At 45.4% G+C, this 20,212-nt stretch overlaps 1 protein-coding gene across 1 annotated transcript in view; it reads left to right on the top strand.

Moving 5' to 3' along the window:
- The window catches only part of Stx6 (syntaxin 6), a 40,702-nt gene extending 21,760 nt beyond the window's left edge, over window positions 1–18,942 (top strand). The window contains exons 4-8 of the mRNA XM_051147613.1: window positions 4,625–4,687; window positions 6,989–7,114; window positions 8,598–8,704; window positions 12,694–12,788; window positions 18,731–18,942. Of these exons, the coding sequence (XP_051003570.1) occupies window positions 4,625–4,687; window positions 6,989–7,114; window positions 8,598–8,704; window positions 12,694–12,788; window positions 18,731–18,807 (468 nt within the window). The 3' untranslated portion in view covers window positions 18,808–18,942. The remainder of the gene's footprint in view (window positions 1–4,624; window positions 4,688–6,988; window positions 7,115–8,597; window positions 8,705–12,693; window positions 12,789–18,730) is intronic.
- Window positions 18,943–20,212: the final 1,270 nt, after the last annotated feature.

The following is a 20,212-nucleotide window of genomic DNA, read 5'->3' on the forward strand; positions in this document are numbered from 1 at the left end:
ACCTGAGCTGCAAGCGAAGCTCTGACCATAGTAGATTTCGTCATGTCAGTGAGCCTCCCTGGACTTCTGTTTTATCAGTGAAACGGCGCTTACTCACAGTCTCTGATTAAAATTTTGCAAGGAAAATCAGAACTGCACCTGTACCCTGCACCCAACAATCCACAGTATGTTTCACCCCAAGACCTTTTTGCTATCAGTTAGAGCAGAAATGACTTTGGTCAGCCTAAGAGGCTAAGGTAAGCATCGGTATACAGGTAACATTAGGACAGGGGCCATGAGTGGAGAGCGCTGGGATTGACAGTGTCTCACTTATTCAGCTCGGAGACAGTTGAAATGAGAGCAGAAGTGTAAATAACCAGGACATTTGTTGTTCTTTTGGCAGATGGATCATGTTTTATTGGGACTAACTGCTGATCCTAAGCTTCATGTGTTAGAAAGAGGATGAGTAATTATATTTTTGGCATGATAGATTGTTACAAGATGTTTAAAACTGTTTAGTAACACAGCTTAAATTTTCATATCCCAGTGTGAAGGTGATCTGCTGTGTGGTGTCTGGTGACTAGCCTACACAGATAAAATGCCATCCACACATGAAAGTTGTACTCCACTGCAGCAGTGAGCAAGTACAGGATGCGCCTGTGTGTGTGGCGCGCGCGCACGCACGCACACACACACACACACACACACACACACACACACACACACAATCTCCCTCTCATCAAATACAAACTTTAAGAATCTGACATTAAAGCATATTTCATTCATCTATTGCTTTTTTTTTTTTTTTTTTTTTTTTTTTTTGGTTTTTCAAGACAGGGTTTCTCTGTGTAGCTTTGGCTGTCCTAGACTCACTTTGTAGACCAGGCTGGCCTCGAACTCACAGCAATCTGCCTGCCTCTGGCTCCCTAGTGCTGGGATTAAAGGCGTGAGCCACCATGCTGGGCTCATCTATTGCATTTTATTAAAGAAAACTAGAGTAGCTTTTTTATAAGAGGAAAAAAGCAACCTATAACTCAGAATAACCCCTGATCCAACCCGCTGTTGAAGTCTCCTGTGGCTGTGTAGCTGGAACCCTGCTGTTAATCAAGTGTGTGTTTACAAACTGTTAGAATACTCTCTGCTTGCTGGTTTTTAAATGTAAATAATTCTGCCTGTGAGGTAAAAATGCCCCTCCATTCTGTAATTTACTCTCTAGAAACAGTTTCTGGAGCTAGGGAAAGGTCTCAGTGGTTTAGAGCACTGGCTGCTCTTTCAAAGGGCAGGGGCTCAGACTCCCAGCACCCACCTGGTGACTCCCAGCTGTTTGTAACTCCAGTCCCAGGAATCTGACACCTTCCTTCTGGTTTCCACAGGCACTAGCCACGTGCATGGTGCATAGACATGCATGCAGACAACACATGCACGCGCGCATGCACACACACACACACACACACACTGAATATTTTAAAGAAATAATCATTTTCTGTCTGTTTTCTGGGTATTGGAATGCAAACTAGGAACAAATGATATGATACCCTGTTTTGTTTTGTTTTTTCTATGAAGAGTTTCATTGCAGAGAGTGCCCAGCATGCAAGCTGTCCTGAGTTAAATCCCAGACACCTCAGGGAGAGAGGAGAGTAAAGAAAAAGGGAAGAGGGTATATTGTGACTTGTATTTGGTACCTTAGCACTTGGGAGGCAGAGGCAGGAAGATCATGAGTTCAAGACCAACCTGGGCTATGTAGTGAAAACTGTCTCAGACAACAACATACGTGTGTATAAATGCAGATATATGTAGAACAGCTCTGTCCATTGAAATAAGTGTGAACCATTTCTGTCTCATAGCCACATTTAAAAAAAATGAGTTTAATATACCTTATTTAACTTAATATACACAAAAGATTATCATTTGAACATATAACCAATTTAAGAAATATTAGAGGTTAAAGTTTTTTAATTTGTCATACTAAAAAGTTTAAATTTTCAGTTCAAATTTGAAATTTTTATTGAAAATAACTTAGCTATCATTTAAACTTTATAAAACTTGCAATCGAAAAGTAGATTTAGAAACCCAATTTTTTTTTTCTAAGCATGTTTAAAAGAGTTTACCAGTAACTGAATTTACGTTTTAGTTAATTAAAATAATGCACTGACCTTGTTTGAAGGGATGAGGAACCAGGGCTTTTATGGCCACTGTATTGGACAGAAGCGAATTCTGATCATCTTTTTCAGGGCTGCATACTTACGTGACGATAGTGTCTGATTCAGTGGTCAGGGTTAACCGCCACAGTGGCCCTGGGAGACGCTCTTGCAAATGGATAGGAGAAATAGAATGTTAGTGAAATGCGTAACGTAGTCCAGCTAGCTAAAAAGCTCTGCTAAATCTTGAACTCGGTTATTTTTTTCCTGGGCTAATTGGGAAGCGGCCTCTAGCCTCAATTTGGTCACCAGCGGGCTAGTGGCTCATTCTCTGCGTGATCATTTGTGTACGGTCTGCTTTCAGAAAAAAGCCTGATGAGCGGTGTCTGCCATAGCGCTCTAGTGCATGACTTTACTATCAGTTTTCTCCCCCTTATTTGGACACAGTCTTTATTTCTAATTTTATATTATAAGTGACACTGCAGAATTTTTTTTACACATCTGTTTTAGTTAATTTGATATTAATGGGGTCAGGGCAGTGAATATTCTTAAATTGTTCAATACAAAACAACAAAATTAATTTCCAAAGAGTTTGTCCTGTTACCCACCCATCCATTATATGGGAACACTGGTAGTTTCTAAAACACTTTGTTGACATACAGCAATGTAGAAAGAGCCACCTAGTCTAAGCATTCAGTTTGATGAGTTTATCAGGGGCTACTCCACTTGAGCAGCACCTAGAAGCACGAAGCCCAAGCGGGCTCACCCAGCACTTCAGGAGCCGGTTGGAGGGCTGTCCGAGTCATTGCCTACGCCCGCCACCCAACTGTAGACAGCGAGCATTCTCCACACACACAGCATCTGAAGGCTAAGGCGCCAGTTCTTCTCTGTACATGTTGGTGGTGGTTCCAGTGTGGAAGTATCTTGCTCATTGTGATTTTAGAAAGACTGTTATAAAGTTGTTAAACAGACTCTTGTTAGTAATGTATATTAAATAAATTTAATTTCTGGATTGAATAAGTGTTACCTTAAACTAATTCAGTTGATAAATAGGGGATTCTACAGTTCAGGACACTTGTTTTGAGGTTTCTAGAATTTGTATGTAGCAGAGGTTCTCAAGGTTCAGTCTTAAGATTCCCCAGAGAGGCTGGTTAAAGTGTGCCATAAAGAGCCAGGATGGGCTGGGGAAGTGCACTTTAGTAACTTCCAGGGTTTCCAAGTCAGGTAAGTCACCGTGTGCACTCTGTGGGAGCGGAGGACCTGCTGCATGCTTGCTACGTATGAGACGTCAGTACGCACTTGCTGAGGGAATGATTGGGTACTTTGAAGGTTGAAGCAAGGTGGTTACTCAGGGTTAACCCTAGTTGGAATTCTGAGGCTGTGGCACACCTGATCTAACACTCTCTTGATACTGGCTGGGTGTGATGCTGCACACCTTTTATCCCAGTACAGAGGAGCAGAGACAGGCAGATCTCTGTTTTAGGATTAGCCCGGACTGCATAGTGAATTCCATGCCAGTCAAGGCTATGGAGTAAGACCTTGCTTTAAAACAGCAAAAGTTGAATGTCTTAAGATTTTCATCTATAAAAGCTGGACGTGGTGGTACAAGCCTTTAATCCTAGCACTCAGGGAGGCAGAGGCAGGCAGATCTCTGTGAGTTACAGGCCAGCCTCGTCTACAAAGTGAGTCCTGGACAGCCAAGGCTACACAGAGAAACTCTGACTTGAAAAACAAAACAAAACAAAAATTAGTCTACTTATCAACAGAAAATTTCAAAGTATGCTGACTTTTTTTTTTAAGGAAAATTATATTTCAAGTACAATACAGTTTTAGATATTTTTCAGTGTTTTCCATTATAGTTAAGTGTAAGAATTAAAGTGGCTCATATTTAATGAAGTCTATGTTATTAAATAAATACATTATTTAACATAGTATATCCACTGATTTTTTTTTCCTATACATTATTTTTTATAGGACTTTAGAAATTTGCTTCAGCATTAGAAGTAGCCTGTACTGCGAATATACACAGCTCAGAGACAACTGAACACACAGGTGTTTCGCATTAATGGTAAATGTACTTCAGGAAGAACAGGCTCTAAATGTGTTTTAGAGGGTGCTAGTCCTTGCGCACAGGCCTTTGGTGCTATCCTCACTTTGTCATCGGTCGGCTGTGTGACTTTGAGACGTTATCAGTCACTCTGGACCTGCATCCCCTCAACCTGCAAACAGATGGCATCAGCTCATGCGAGGCTCGGGGAAGTTCAGGAGAGCTTCTGACTGGCAGTTGCCTTTCTCTTTCAACTTAAATTTAGTGTCTGCATTATCTGTTTTTAAGGGAAGGTCTTTCCTATTTCCTTATGTTTAAAATTGAAAATAAAGGCCAAAGAATGCTGTCATTTTGCCTAAAGATAGACAGTAAGTCGGGTATTTTGGTAATAAGGGAAATACTGGCCATGCTTTCCCTTAAGAGTATTTTCATTTGTTTTCTGCCTTTTCTGTCTCATTAGGACATGAAGGATCAGATGTCAGCTTCCTCCGTGCAGGCACTGGCTGAAAGGAAAAACAGACAGGTGAGAAACCACCAGAATGTAAGTGTCCAGGAAAGAAATGCCTGCTAGATAGTTGAAATGTGCAATTGCTGAACACCCTGGATTATATGGTCAAGAACAAGACCTGTGTACACTGCTGGGATTAAAGGTGTGCACATCCCCCCGCCCCCAGCTGCCTCTTTTCCTCTTAAAAAAGCAAAACCAAACACAAAAGCAAGCACACACAAAACCAAGGTGTGGTCCGTTTTATGTTGGTGAACTGCTCCTGAGTGTGTGGCCTGTCCTAGACTTGGTGAAGAATGCCCAGTGTCACTCTTTTGGATTGATTTTCATTCAACCGGCATCATTCAGTGGCAAATAGCTTTTTGTTTGGGATGGGACCTTGTGCCTACTTCCTCTTTACCATGCTGGGGTTTTGTCTGGTTTGAACCTGTGTAACCCTTGTCTGTGCTGTGCTGTCATAGTCCCTGTGAGTTCATGTGTATCACCCCGTTATGTCTCAAAAACACTATCTCCTTGGAGTCACCACTCTCTCTGGCTCTTAACGTCCTCCTCCACACAGGTACTGTGCTGTGAGGGCAGGGGTGTGATACAGGCATCCCCCTTAGGGATGAGTGCTCCAAAGTTTCTGATTCTGCACACTGTCCAGTTTAATCACCATCTACTGCAAGAAGAGGCTTCTCTGATGAGGACTGACCAGTGCACTGATCTGTGGGTATTAGCTATACTTCTAGAAGGTTCCATTACCTCTCAGGGGTGCCACAGGCTAGTATTTACCACATGGCCTATGGCAGACATTTAGACAAACCTTAGCCAGCATTCCTCAGTTCCCCTGCTCCTAGCTGCTGAGCCCCACAGCACCTTGTGCTGTTCTGCTGGCACCTCTGCGTGCCAGGCATCTGCTAAAGACTCTTGACTACTTATGTCTTTTTAAGAGGACTCCAGGCTCTTGATAATGACAAGGTTATATTTGGATTTGATGTAGCCAGCAACTTCCTTGTACCTCTAGGATGGCTACAAGTTCAGGGTCAATCTGTCCCACACAGTGCAAGCTGAGAACCAGTCTAGGATATATAGTGAAACTCTGTCTCAAACATAAATAAATAAATGAAATTTATATAGACATTTGAGGAATCTTTAACATGTTTCAAATTTTTATTTTATTTTATTTTATTTAATCTTTGTTTTTTTTGAGACAAGGTCTTTCTACATAGTCCAGGCTGTCTTAGAACTCACAATGAGTAGGCCTTGAACTCACAGAGATCCACCTTCCTCCGCTTCCCAAGTGCAAGAATCAAAGACCTGAGCCAGCCCTCGCCCCCGCCACCCCCCCCCCCCAAAGCTCGTTTTTTTGGGAGGGGATTGTTTTGTTTGCTTTGAGACAGGGGTTTGCTGTCTAAGTAAGGGTTTTGCTGCTAAGTAGCCCAGGTTGTCCTGAAACTGAATAACAAAAACAAAACCTTCCTGCTATGGCTTTCTGAGTGCTGGGATTACAGGCATGAGCCACCATGCCTGGTTGTTGAAAGTATTTTAAGAAATTGCATGCTTTTTATGAAAGAAACTCATTTTTGGGCTGGAGACAGGCCTGCAGTTACCAGCACTGCTGTTCTTCCAGTGGACTGCGACCCGAATCAGCTTTCAGCATCCATATGAGGCACTCACAGATGCCTGTAACCCTAGCTGCGGGGATCCAGTGCCTTCCTTTACATGCACATACCCACGTGTACACACACACTAACACATGTAAATGAAAAGAAACTCCTTAAAGGATGGCAGCTGGCACCTAGAACTTAAACTTGAGTTCAAGTTCTGATTTGTTTGACATTTCTTTTGGTGAGGTAGAATATTCATTCCTTCATGTCTGGTTTTTGTTTGTTTGCTTGCTTGCTTGGGTTTGCTTTTGTTTTGTTTTGTTCTTGTTTTCTAATTTTTCTCCCCCTCTCTTGTTCTTTTTTGGAGCTATAGCTAGGAAAAGCTATCAACCAGCTCATCTCATCTACCTTGAACCCTTCAAAGAAGCTAGCCAGTGGCCAAGGTGGCCTTTACCTCATGGGCCTTTGGCACATACTTAACCAAACTGTAGCTAGCTTGCCCTAGCATGCCCACCCCCTTTGCTCCCTCTCATCTTCCCCAGCCACTCTCTTTCTTAGGAGTTGCATCCATCTGTGAGGCTGGTCCAGAGGTCTTGAAGACAGAGAGGCCCCTTCCTGATGGTCCTCAAACCAGCCACTAACCTGCATGTCCACATCAAAGCCTGGTCCAGGTTTGAGGACCTGGTAGCTCCTGGTTGTCTCTCCTGACTGCTTGTCCCTGCTCACACAGGCACTGCTAGGAGACAGCAGCAGCCAGAAGTGGAATGCTGGAGTGACGGATCGCTACGGGCGCCTTGATCGAGAGCTGCAGCTAGCCAACTCCCATTTCATAGAGGAGCAGCAGGCCCAGCAGCAGGTACCTGAGAGCAGCTGGTGGAGAACAGCGGGTAGCAGGGAGGGTGCCTCCCTTGATTCCTCTGCTAGCCACAGGCTTGTTACCTGATGACAAGCAGTCTAGACCTGAGCACGTCCTATGCTTGGGCGCCCAGTGTGTAATGGTCATATACACTGTTTAATATCTTGAGAATGTGGTATCTAAAAGAACCAGACTTGCTAGATCTCAGGAAAAACAAAGCTGACATCTAACCTGACAAGGCTAAGGATATGTGCAGGTCTTGTTTTTGTTGCTGTTGTTTTGAGACAGGCTCTCACTGTGTAACTATCTGTGGTTGGCTGGCTGGCCTCCAACTTAAGGACCTGCGCCTGCTTCTGTCTTCTGGGTGCAGCGTTTAAAAGTGTATGCTACCCCAGCTGAGGCCAAGGATTTAAAAAAACAAAACAGTCCCTCTTCTCCAACCTCTTATTTGTACATTCAGATTTTTGTCTATTTTTAACAAAGATGCTTTCAGAAAGTCCATTAAAGTTGTTAATTTGTTCCAATATATTAAAAAAAAACAGTTGCTTTGATAGAGGCTGAAGTACAGAAGGAAAATGAATTTAATTGTCTCCATGTTGTTGCATTTACTTATTTATTTATTGTTTTTATTTTATTGAGCCAGATGATGCTATGTGGTCCAGGCTGCTTTGAACTCAAAATCCTTCTGCCTCAGCTTTGTGTATGTTGAGAGTGTAGGCCTGGGCCCCCACGCCAGTTTGTGTTGCTTTTATGGATAGCTATGTAGTAAAAGGAAGCTAATGATTAAACTATCTATCAGGATATGAGAGTCAGCTGTCCACTGAAACTTTGGTTCATAGATACTGTGTTTTATGTGCATATGTAGGCTTTGTGTTATTTTGTTCCATTTATGTTATCATGTTGGCCTAACTAGTTTTTGCTCTCAAATGTTACAATGAAGCAAAGTTTTTAATAGAGTAATGGAACCACAGCACAATTAAAAGTGTGTCTTTGTTAGCCAACAGTTGCCATTGAGGTAACTTACTGTCCTTGACAAAAAGGACTCAATGCAGTCCTCTCACACCCAGAGATTTGCCAGACTGTCGTTCCCTGATGCTGTGGCACTGTGTTGTAGACAGAGACTTTGGCAGTGGGCTTCCTCTTCCTAACCACCCCTGAGGTGGTGGTCATATGTTTCTGTGCTTTCGGCCACTGTCTGTTCCCTTATTGGACCTCAGCCAAGCAGAGTAAATCTGTCTTGGTGGTTTCAAGGCCCTCTGACTGCTCACAAGTTGGATCAGCAGGGGACAGCAGTAGCTTTGACAATCCAGTCTTCGGAGCAGTGTGCTCCTCAGAGGCAATGGCCTGGTTCTTTGATTTCTGGGCTTTGCTTTTGAATGTGAATTGTCCCAAGCTGGCAAAGAAACTAGCAGCTGCTGGAGTGCTGGGCTTGGAACCAGGTAAGATGGATTTTAATTGCTTATTTCCGTTTCTCTGGCACCAGTTGATTGTGGAACAGCAGGATGAGCAGTTGGAGCTGGTCTCTGGCAGCATCGGGGTGCTGAAGAACATGTCCCAGCGCATCGGAGGGGAGCTGGAGGAACAGGCAGTGTGAGTAGTAAGAGGCCCTTATCTGCAGTGACGCTGGGGGAGGGGCGCCTGGAAAGCCTGGCAGCGAATTACAGGGCTCCAGAGGAGAAAAGCTGCAGTTTTTACTTTGTTATACAGAGAAACTTCCCCCAAAGAAGAAACCTACCAGATATAGTTCACAACTATGGTTTAGGCAAAGTTGTCACAAATTTCTCTGAGCAGAATCATGAGGCATGGTTAAGATGGCAAGAAGATAGGGCCACAGCCTCTGGAGCCAGTGCTCTGAAGAGGTGGCAGGCCTGAAGGGAGACAGGAGACGGTGGTGTTAGGACTCTCAGCTGTCATCCCAGGACCCTCCTACATTGAACATAAAACATAATATTATAAAAGAACATTTTTATCTTCATTAGCAAAAGCATATTCCCTCTCAGAACAAGAAAAAAACCAAAACCAAAACATAACTCTTTAAAATTGTTTTTGCAGAAGAACATGTCTTTCGCAGTCTAACGTGTGAGAAGTAAGGACAGCTTTCTTGAGTGCTGCCATAGGCCATTCTACTTTTCTTTTCCTGGGTGGGGGGGACATCTAGCACGATGTTTCAGAAGCTGTGCCCCAGTCTTAATGTTCACCGTTACACATGCTCGTTATCAGTTCTTCTGGGCACTTGGTTCTGCACCACGCAGTGTGGGAGGCCCTGGGGATGTAGAAGTGAGCAGGGTGGGCTCTGCCTACCATTCAGATTGCTTGCCGCACCCCAGGGACAACACATACTGTACAAATGAAGAGAAATAGTTCCGTGGTGGCACTGGGGAGAGAGCTGCTGTCACTGCAGTAGGCTGGTACAGCTGGTTGGAGAGCCCTGTCTTTCCCAAGAAAGAGGCTCAGCTGAAACCTGGATGATTACATGATATGTGGCTGAGAGGGAGCAAGTGACTGTGCACACGATAGCTGTGTGTGTGGGCGGGAAGAGGCGCGTGGGGAGCCAGAGGCGCAGGTGTGCACAGAGCAAGGGGCTGAGTGTCTGGCATGGGGAAAGAGGGAGTGGAAGTCCTGATGGAAAGTCAGGCCAGCAGGGAGGGCCTTGTCAGTGTGATGAGGAGGCAGGACTTTCCCTTCCCAGTGTGGAGAGGGGGCAGGGAGATGGGTTTGGAGTGGTGATGTGAGCAGATGCTGGTTTTCACATGGTATCCAGATAGGAGCCAGGTGGTTATGTCAGGTGGGAATCTAGAGTATCAGAGCCCAACCACACGGGGTGAGTTCCCACTTAAAATGGAAAGGGGCTTTAGCTAATTTGTTAGTGAGGCAGCTTGAGAACAGACGACCTGAGATACACCTAGTCAAAGATGCTGAGTGACGATGGTCTGTATCCATTCCCTTCAAAGTCACTGCAGCAAGAACAGAAATGGTTTTGCAAAGTTATAAAACTTCTGGAGAACATAGAACAGGGAACATCAGTTATCCCAGTCTAGATGACAGAAAGCAGGCACGTGGCTGGCTATGGGTTCAGTAGGCCAAAGAAAGCTGGGGAGTGAACGTGAAGTAATGTGACTTCCACCGCAGACCTCTCAGCTGTGACTAGCTGGGTCTTAGGCGGCTTAATGCTAATGTTGAATATTGACCTCATCAAATTGTGACACAACTATTTCAGAGATGTGGGAAAGATACAGGGATGGGAATCACATGATCTAGGGCCCAATCCCAATCTGATAATGCTGCACCAGCAAGTGCAATCTGAGGACAAAAGTAGCATCATAACACACACACATGTGCTCCTTCAGAAGGGGAGACAGTACCAGCAGAAGCTGAAGTGATGGGAACAGAAGAGAATTATAGCTAAGCAAAATCCTTATAGGTGTTTGTGTATTGAAGAAAATGAAAGGGAAGAGATACAGGCCTTGAACTGTTACATATGCTGCATAGAATAGCCACTGAGCATGCGGGGTATGGCCAGTCTGAACTGCCATGTGCTGTGAGCGGAAAGTGACTGCTCAAGTTTGAAGCAAAGGGGCAGAGAAGTATAGTAATAAACTTTATGTTACATGTTGGATATAGTAGAGTAGAGAAAAGATAGTTAAAAATTAACTCCAGAGGCCAGTGGTGTGGTGCTGAACTAGTATGCAGTCTCTAGCCTTGCATTAGCCAGGTGGGGTGGGCCACACACTTGGGGGGTGTGGATAGAAGTATTGGGCCAGGAGTTAAGAGTCATCTTTATAAGTTTAAGGCCAGCCTGAACTACATGAGAGATCCTGGCTCAATTTAAAAAACCCTTTAAAAGGCATAGCTGCCAGAAAATGCAAAGTGGCATTAGTGACTTTGTTGGACAGAAGCTTGGTTGTGGCTATACTTGGCTGAAATTTGAGCAATATGTCTGTTTAGCTTTAGTGAGAAAAGTTACGCCCAGCACACACAACATTGACCTCATCAAATTGTGACACAACTATATCAGAGAGGTGGGAAGGATGCAGGGGTGGAAATCACATGGTCCAGCATTCATTCCCAATCTTTTCAGTGCTTTGCCTGGAGCTGCCTGCCAGCCACAGGAGCAAAGTGCTCCCAGGGTCTGAGATGAGCTAAGCATGTTTTAATTTGAAAGCTCAGGTGTAGAACAAAGGCTTATTTACTTATAGTTGTCAGTGTACAGTATGATAGCTAACTTAATGAGGATTTGGTGGCTCCATCCTGAGGGTATGTCGTGTGTCCTCTGAGGGCTTGCACCCAGAACAACAGTTTATAGCTGCCAGTGACATTGTCAAAGTAAATAAGGCCTTTGTAGGAAGGCTGTGGCACTAATTGGAGTGTTAATTTTAGCCTCAAACTAGTCAGAAGTTGAAGGCTGGAATGTGTAGTAATTTATGAAATAAGGGTTGCTAGAATACAAATACAGTATTCACTGCTGTGTCTTCCAGCAGCGGGTTGGACAGCAAATAGTGGAGGCCTCATGAGCTGGTTCTCCAGTTCTCCTTGGAAAAGCACTGCTTGTCTGTAGATATAGTGTATTAAGTGCGCGTGTGTGCGCACACACACACACACACCATCCCCAACCTACCCCATTTTTTTTGAGACAGGGTTTCTCTGTAAAGCAGCTCTGGCTGGTCTGGAGTTGCTTTGTAAACCAGGCTGGCCTTGAACTCACAATGATCTGCCTGCTTCTGCCTCCCAAGTGCTGCCATCAAAGGTGCGCGCCACCACCCAGCTTCAGAGATATCTCTAGTTCTTGGAGAAATGCAGCTTGTCTGCAGTGATGGTGTCTGTCTGTCTGTCTGTCTGTCTGTCTGTCTGTCTGTCTGTCTGTGAGACACACACACACACACACACACATATACACACCCTACCCAACCCCATCAGGGACATCAGGTCTCTGGCTTTTAACATAAATAAGGCGGAGTGCTTTCCAGGGGAATCTGTCTGATTTAAAGTGCACTCCTTAACTCACACCAACATAAAGTGCTTTTGTGTATTACGTGCTCCTGGCAGGCCCCTGGCAGGAATTGGTTTAGTAGAATCACCCTGTTTAACAGGTACCAAAAGAGTTTCAGAGTTGTGTGGGGTGCCTTGCTCAAGTGGCAAAGCCTGGCTCTCTGATGGCACTGAGCCTAAGCTGGCAGTGTTGCATAGTGAGAGCCACACTGCCTCATCTGCAGTTCGGAAATCTACAGATCCAAGTGTTTAATGTGCAGGAAACTCATGTGATAGAAAACCTCAGACTGGAGCTGTGATTCTCAAGGGTTCTTCTGCAGAAATGCAAGCATGCTTGGTTATGGGAATACCCCAGGCCCTGTAAGGAGTGTTGACTAATCTGAAGCATATGCAACTTAGCTTTTTTTTAAAGGCATAGATCTCCCAAATTTATAAAAAGACCTAACTTGTCTCAACAGTTTGGGGTATTAGAGTGGAATCCTGAGTTCTGGAAGTCCCTTGTTATCTCTACTGAAATGGAGGCCCAGGCCCAGCTTAATCACGTGGCAGATGCAAAGCTCTGCTTACCACCTACTCTCTCCTCTCCTCTCCAGCATGCTGGATGATTTCTCTCATGAACTGGAGAGCACTCAGTCTCGACTGGACAACGTGATGAAGAAACTTGCAAAAGTGTCTCACATGACCAGTGGTATGTACGAGTGACTCCTAGGTGTTCCTACTTAGCTCTGTCTGTGACAGTCTCCTGCCTGTGCTGCTTTAGGGTCAGAAATGGAATACGAGCATGCAAAGGCTTGTGCTTGTGGGCCACAGTTTGGAGACTTCTCCCAGCCCTTCCTTACTTTTTCTTGTTTCTCTTGTCTTCTGGTATTTTTATCTCTGTGTGTGTGTGTGTGTGTGTGTGTGTGTGTGTGTGTGTGTCTGTCTGTCTGTCTGTCTGTGTGTACACTTTCCATGGCACATGTGTGCAGCAGGCACTTTTGCTCAACAGCCCTAGGGAGCTTATTTAAGGTTGCAGTTGATGTACCAGTTGCTGTCTTCTCTGAACTTTCTTCCTTTCATCATTAGAAAAATACCTACTACTTCAGACTATAGTGACCTTGTAGAGTGCTGTTCTGGCAAGTGTGTGCCAGGACGGTGATGAAGAAGTAAGTTTTCAGGTCAATTACTATGTTTGAAGATGTTTTCTCATGACTTTTTTTTTTTAATTACTACAAATCACCTCCCCTGTCAGACAGGAAATGACATATTTCAAGTCAAAACCCAGTATCTCCTCTTTATCTGGAGGGGGTTGCTTGCTGAAAGGAAGACTAGAGACATTTCTTGCATAATTTGAGTCCTTTAGGACCATAGGATGCCCCCTTATTAAAAAACACCTCCCATCTCCTGACACCTCATTCCCCTGTGGTGTCCTCGTCAGGTACATGTGACATGGAAGATTGAAATACAAATGCCATGGACTAGCTAAGTTTCAGACTACTGTCTGGCCTTCATTTCTTAACTAAAAAATTGAGGGTGGTGGGTGTGACTCAGTGGTAGAGTACTTCACCAGGCATGGGTGAGGCCCCATGCTCTATGCCAAGCACCACAGAACAGTGGGCACTGAATGAATAAGAATGCAAGGGTGTGTAATAGTGTATCTGTGCTCTGTAAATATCTAGACCAGAAGGAAACTCCTATCTGAGTTACTCCTTTCTGTAGGCCGAATGCTTTTACGCTTCAGGCAGGTTCTTGGCCTGAAGCTGTGCATATGCGGGAAGCAGGCACCAGCTCAGGGTCGCTTCCCTGTGACTAGAGAAGGGCTCCTCTGTTCTCGCCTCTTCTACCTACGCTTCTCTGCTTCATTTATCTGTCTGTTGTTAAATTTTATGTATGAGTGTGTGCTGTACATGTGTGTACATGTGTTCTTACATGTGTGTGCATCTGTGGAAACCAGAGGTCATTTTTACTTTACTGTTTATCTATTTATTCTGTCTGTCTGTCTGTCTGTCTGTCTGTCTGCCTGTCTGCCTGCCTGCCTGCCTGCCTGCCTGCCTATCTATCTATCTATCTATCTATCTATCTATCTATCTATCTATCTATCTATCTGTGAGCTTGTGTGCACAATGTGTGTGTCTGTCAGAAGACAACTTGAGGGAGTTGGTTTCTTCCACCATGTAGGTTCTGGAGATCTAAGTCAAGTTGTCAGACTTGGCAGCAAGTACTTTCCTCACTCTACCATCTCACCAGCCTCTCAACCTTATTATTATTATTACTGCTGCTGCTGCTCCTGATGCTGCTACTACTGCTACTACAATTATTACTATTACTCTTAGTTTATTTTTTATGTGCATTGGTGTTTTGCCTGCATGTATGTCTGTATCAGGGTTTTGGGTCTCCTGGAACTGGAGTTAGGACAGTTGTGAGCTGCCACGTGGGTGCTGGGAACTAAACCGTGGTCCTCTGGAAGTGCTCTTAACCTCGGAGCCATCCCTTCAGCCCTCAGCCTTATTCTTTTGAGACTAAGTCACTCACTAACCTGAACCTCAGCATTTTGGCTAGCCTGGCTGACCAGTGCTCCCTTGCCTTTCCCCCAACCTGTGGAGGGGTTGGGGGGAGGTTATAGGCACATGCATGGCTTTTACGTGAGTATGGGGATCCAAACTCTGAGTCGTCTCCTCAGAACCCTTGTACTTAAAAAAAAAAAAAAAAAAAAGGTTGCTGTAAGGAAGCGTTATGTAACCAGTTTAAGCCAGGCTGGCCTGGCGTGTATGTGAGCCGTGCAGTCAAGTGGCTCCTTCAGCATCAGCTCTGTCAGGGACAAGTGGGTGAACAAAGGGGATCTGTGTGTGTGTTGTCTAGCATTCTGGGTGTGAGTAGTGTAGGAAGCCTTGCAGAGTAGCTGTGGCACTGAAGCTTTCTTTTGCTTTATTCTGTTTCTCCTGAAAGAGAAGTTTGGGAAACAACGTGAGATATTTGGTTATATTTGTATACAGAAGAGAGCAAATGACTGTGCTCTTGTATGCTAACAGAACAGTGAGCGTGAGATACCCTTGGCTTTAACACTGCTATGATGTCTGCTTCAGTTTATTGACCAGGCAGTCTGTATGTCTCTTTTCTCTTCCATAACTTTTGGTTAAGTTGATTGCTTTGTTATCAAACCTGTACATCAAGGCAGTCTCTAAACGTCAGGGTTTGGTTGAGCAGCTCCGGGCACACGCCACTAGTTCCTGAGGGTCAGGCCCTCCCATCCCTTCTTGGCTGATCATTTTGGGGAAGAAATGGGCCAAGACCCCACACTCACTTTTATAAATGACCCAAGAGAGACAGTAACTTGCCTTTTTCTTACCCAGAGAAAAATGCTCTTGAATAATGCCAAATTCCCCTTCTCCTTCAACGATCTGGGATTCATGCTTTCTCCTGAAAGCAGGGGAACACCTTGAGGAAGGAACTACCATTGGACTTCCTCTTGTTCCGAGCTTGCTTCCGGCTGGACATGCAGGCCAGTGGTGGAGCAGAGGCTAGCTCTGGTTCCATGCCTGGTACCAGAAAACTCTAGCCAGGCCCCCTTCCTTGTGTGCACTCAGATGTGTGCTGGGGTAATAGCTCCCTAGGGCAGCCTAGTTCATGTCTCACAGAAGCAACTTAACCGCTTCAAAGGAAAGTGGCTCTAAAATGCTGGCCTGGGCTGTGTTAGTTTCTGCACTGGTCTCCATGATTTATTATTGCAATTTTATATTAATAAGCTTTCTTCCTTCTTTTCTTTTTTTTTGAGACAGAGTCTCTCTACATAACCCTGTCTATACTAGAATTCACTGAGATCTGCCTGCCTTTGCCTCCCAAGTTCTAGGATTAAAGGTGTACACCATCATATCTGGCATTGATTTCCTTTTCTTTTTGTTTTTCTTTCTTTCTTTTCTTTTTTCTTTTTTTCTTTTTCTTTTTCTTTCTTTCTTTCTTTATTTTTATTTTTATTTTTATTTTTATTTTTATTTTTGAGGCAGGGTATCACTGTGAAACCCTGGCCTGGATGGCTTGGCATTTGATATGTAGACCACAGACTACACTGGTCTCCATCTCACCAAGATCTGCCTGCCTCTGCCTCCCAGTGCTGGGATTAAAGGTGCATGTCACCATATCAGGCCCATTGTATGGATTTTGACAAAAATATGACATATCCATCATCATGTTGTCATGTTGGAGTTTTAGTGTCTTAAAAATTCTTGGTTAATTTAATTTTTGGAATTAACACATAATATTTGTACATATTTTTGAACTACAGAGATGTTTTGGTCCGTGTGTACACTGGGTAGTGATCAGGTGTGAAAAAGTGGCATTTCTAGCACCTTGACACGTTTCCACTCTCCCACGCTCACTGACAGGCTGGTTGAGCTTTTGGAAGCAAAGCTCACCAATGTTGGGCTCCTTTTAATACAGTGGTTCTCAACCTCTAGGTCGTGACCCCTTTGGGCGTGGGTCAAGGGACCCTTTTCAAAGGGCATGCATGTCAGCTATCCTGCATATCAGATACTTATAAAATTCATAACAGCAGCACAATGACAGTTATGAAGTAGTAATGAAAATAATTTTATGGAGCTGTATTAAAGGGTCGCAGCATCAGGAAGGCTGAGAAGCACTGCGTTATCAGGTTATATCTTAGAGCTGTCCACTTGGGCTCTCTGAGCAGCAGCTGGCCGGGTACAGCTCATGCTTCCCAGCTCCGCGGTGGTCCCAGTGGCAGTCACTGCCAGCTTTGAAGTGGAGGAAGGGTGCCACTCCAAGATGTGATTTCCCACGATTTGTCTGTAGGTTTCCTGTTGTTCAGGGCAGCAGGCCGCCCTGTGGCCTCACTCCTCTGCAGGGTCTAAGAAGGGCTGTTTTTGTCACTGTGTTCACCCTTTTCTTGTTAGGACAGAAGGATAAGGGGCAGTCCTCCATGCTGGATGGAAACTACAGTCCAGTATCTTGGAGTTAAGAGCATGTGTGCTTTCCCATCACTGGCGCTCTCCCTGTGGTAGGCCTCTTCGCCCACTTCAGAGCAGTCTCGCTTCAGACAACAAGGAGTGGGTAGACACAGCGAGCTCCTGGGGTGTCAGGACAAGGTGTTGGTCCAGTAAAGTGCTTGCTGGTGTTCATGTCTTTTAGCCACAAAGCAGCTCTAGGACGCTGATCCCGTGGCGGTTATTAAGTACATGATTTGCTCTATGGAGAGTTTTGCTAACTATTTCCCTAAATGCAGAACCACCTACACTATGCTCAACAAAGATTGCTGTGCTGGAACCCGTGGCTCTCCAATAGCCTTTAACAACTCTACACCTTTACACTTTATGGTGGTGTTACTCCTGCCAACTCAGCTGCATTTTCCTAGGTGATGACTGTGCGTGTGGACCAGAGGTCAGCCTTGAGTGTCTTCCTCTATCACTTTCCACCTTAGTAGTTTTATTTTTTGAGACCTAAAACATTTAATTTTTGCTAGAATGGCTGGCCAGCAAAGTCCAGGGATCTACCTGTCCCTGCCCACCAGCACTGGATTCCAGGTGCGGCTGCTGTGCCTTCGCTTTACCTGGGTTCAGGGAGGCAGATGTCATGCCTGTGCAGCAGACAACTACACACTCTGTCATCCCCTGTCGCTGCTCTTTGCTTTTTGTTCCTTAACAGGATTTGCATAGCTCTGTCTGATTTGGTAATTGTGTAGCCCAGGCTGGCTGTCAACTTGTAGGAATCTTGTTTGAGCCTTCCCAGTGCTGACTTAACAGGCATACCCGTCATACCTAGCTTCTTAGTAGCATCCTTTTTGGAGGACTTGCTAGTGGAACTGTCGCTTGTGTGGTCCACATTTCTCCAAAGCATCCTAATAATGGTGGTGTCTCAGTGAGTGCCGCAAGCTCTGTCCTGGCCAGTGTGTGACGCAGATGTTATTCAGCCCTCGCTAGGGCCCTGTGGGCAGCAGCTGTAGACTCAGGAGTATGGGCTGCAGCCTGTCTGCCCCTGTGTCTCACAGAGGGCTTCCCTGCTCTCACCATTCACACAGAGGAGCCCCAGCCTCTCACTCCTGTGCTGATTGTTCCCAACTGTTGGGCTGAAGGTTTTCATTTACAGATCCACTGTGTAAATCATCTGAACACACTTACTGGCTAAGTAATCTAGGTGTGATACGAAATTAATCATTCTCTGCCATGGGAGCTTGCTTTCTTGGCTGTTCATTTCATGAAACGACCAGCAGTGCTTTTCATCTCCTCTTCACCCTCTCACAGAGCTCCCTGAGAGATTAGCATACGCAGTGCTGACGTACATTTCTTTGGTGGTAGATTAAAGCAGGTGGGCTTTGATCTGTCACACCTGTGCTAGCAGCCTTTTCCCTGGCGCACCGACCACCAGCAGAAAGCTAAGCTCTGTAGACCTCAGCTAACGGCTCGGGACTCAAAGCCTGCACTTGATGGCAGAGTTGGAGGCGTGTCTGCAGTGCAGCCCCTAGAACAGCAGAACAGCATAGGGAGCCTGGTGCCTGGGCAGAGTCAAGAGCCGCTTTGCCCGTCATGTGCACGCTCTGTTCCTCCTCTGCTTCAGCGATGCTGTCCTAAAGTCTAAGGACCTGTGTTTCAGGGAGGGGAGTGCCTAATCCTGGGAAGGTCATCTCTGTGTCCTGCCTTCCAGATCGGCGCCAGTGGTGTGCCATAGCCATCCTCTTGGCCATCTTGTTGGTTGTGCTGGTCCTCTTCCTAGTGCTGTGATGACGGCCCTCCTCAGGCCCTTCTGTACTTGGACCCAGGGGAGAGGAGAAGCAAGCACTCCACCATTCACATTCCTCTCCCAGAGCCGTGCCTCTGCCCTGCTTCCTCTGTGACGCCACCACTGAGACAGCCCTCTGCCCCTGCCCTGGAAGGGCAAGCTTGGAAGAGGAAGAATTGACCACGCTCCTGGCTGGACAGCAGAAGCCTCAGCTGCCATCCTTCCTGAGGACAGCGAGCCACTGCTTTCCCTTACGGGACCTCGCTCCTTGAGGAAGGAAGGACTCAGAGGACCAGAAGAAAGAGAGGACCCAGTTGCTCTGTTCTCACTCTGCTGGTCTCTGGCAGCCCTTTCCTTCTGCTCAGACCCTTTCCCTGCTTAGATGGGTGCCACTGTCCCTGCAAAAGAAACCTGGCAAGAATGAGCGCATCTGGGATGGACATTTCTCATTGCTGTCGCGTTTCTTAGCCCCCGAGAGCTGGCTATTGCTAAGGACTGAAGGCTCAGAAACACTTCGTGACAGAAATGCAGTGTTTGACTTTGTTGGGTAAGAGCTGAGATTAAATTGCTTTTCCAGGTGTTTCGTGGCAGGGTTAAGCAATAGGAAATAGTGAAAGCCCTGGGGTCTTAGGGGTGCTGGTGACAAATGGCTTCAGTGGACAGGAGCAGTTGAGAGCATCAGCACTTGTGTTGTCCAGTTTATTGAAGAGCTGGTGACATTTCCAGAGGCCAGGCCAGGCCTGCTGATCCACAGAGGTGCAGCTTGCATATTCAGAGTGCCCCTACATGCAGTGTGGAACAGCATAGCAACACTCAGCTAGGTGGAGCACGCCACCTTCTCCCCTGGTGCTTTTACTTAATGGCACTCAGAGGTGAGGTGGAGGAATTAGCACATTTATTATGTTTAAGCAGAAACTATCCTGACACAAAAAGGCTGGTTCTGGACCACAGGTCCCTTACTCTGTGAGTAATAGCATGGGTGGGTAAGAGAACTCGATGCTCTGTTCTCTTTGATGACTACATGATGTCATCATCCATTTGAATAACTGAGCCAGTCCAAATTCACTGACAGTTGGTTTATTGGGTTGAAGTAGCTGAAAATGCTGACACTAAACTTCAGACTTTGGGTGACTTTTTAAATGCCTCAGATGTGCACATATATGTGGAACGTTTTTATAACATCCCTGAGCAGTAACTGGTAGTGCAGTCAGAGCCAGCCTTTGACAGTGGAGGCTGCTGCTTCGTCCTCTTCTGTGCTGGAAAGAGCAGCATCTGGACAGTTTGACCTTTGACCTCCCTTGCTTTGCCTTTCTGTGCATTCCTTAGCACGACAACTTAAGAAAAAAAATCCTGGGTTGTTCATATTCCTTGGGATTTTGATTTTGGGGTCCCTTTTTTCTTTTGTTA

The sequence above is a fragment of the Acomys russatus genome, chromosome 6 (assembly GCF_903995435.1).
Source record: "Acomys russatus chromosome 6, mAcoRus1.1, whole genome shotgun sequence".
Taxonomy (NCBI): domain Eukaryota; kingdom Metazoa; phylum Chordata; class Mammalia; order Rodentia; family Muridae; genus Acomys; species Acomys russatus.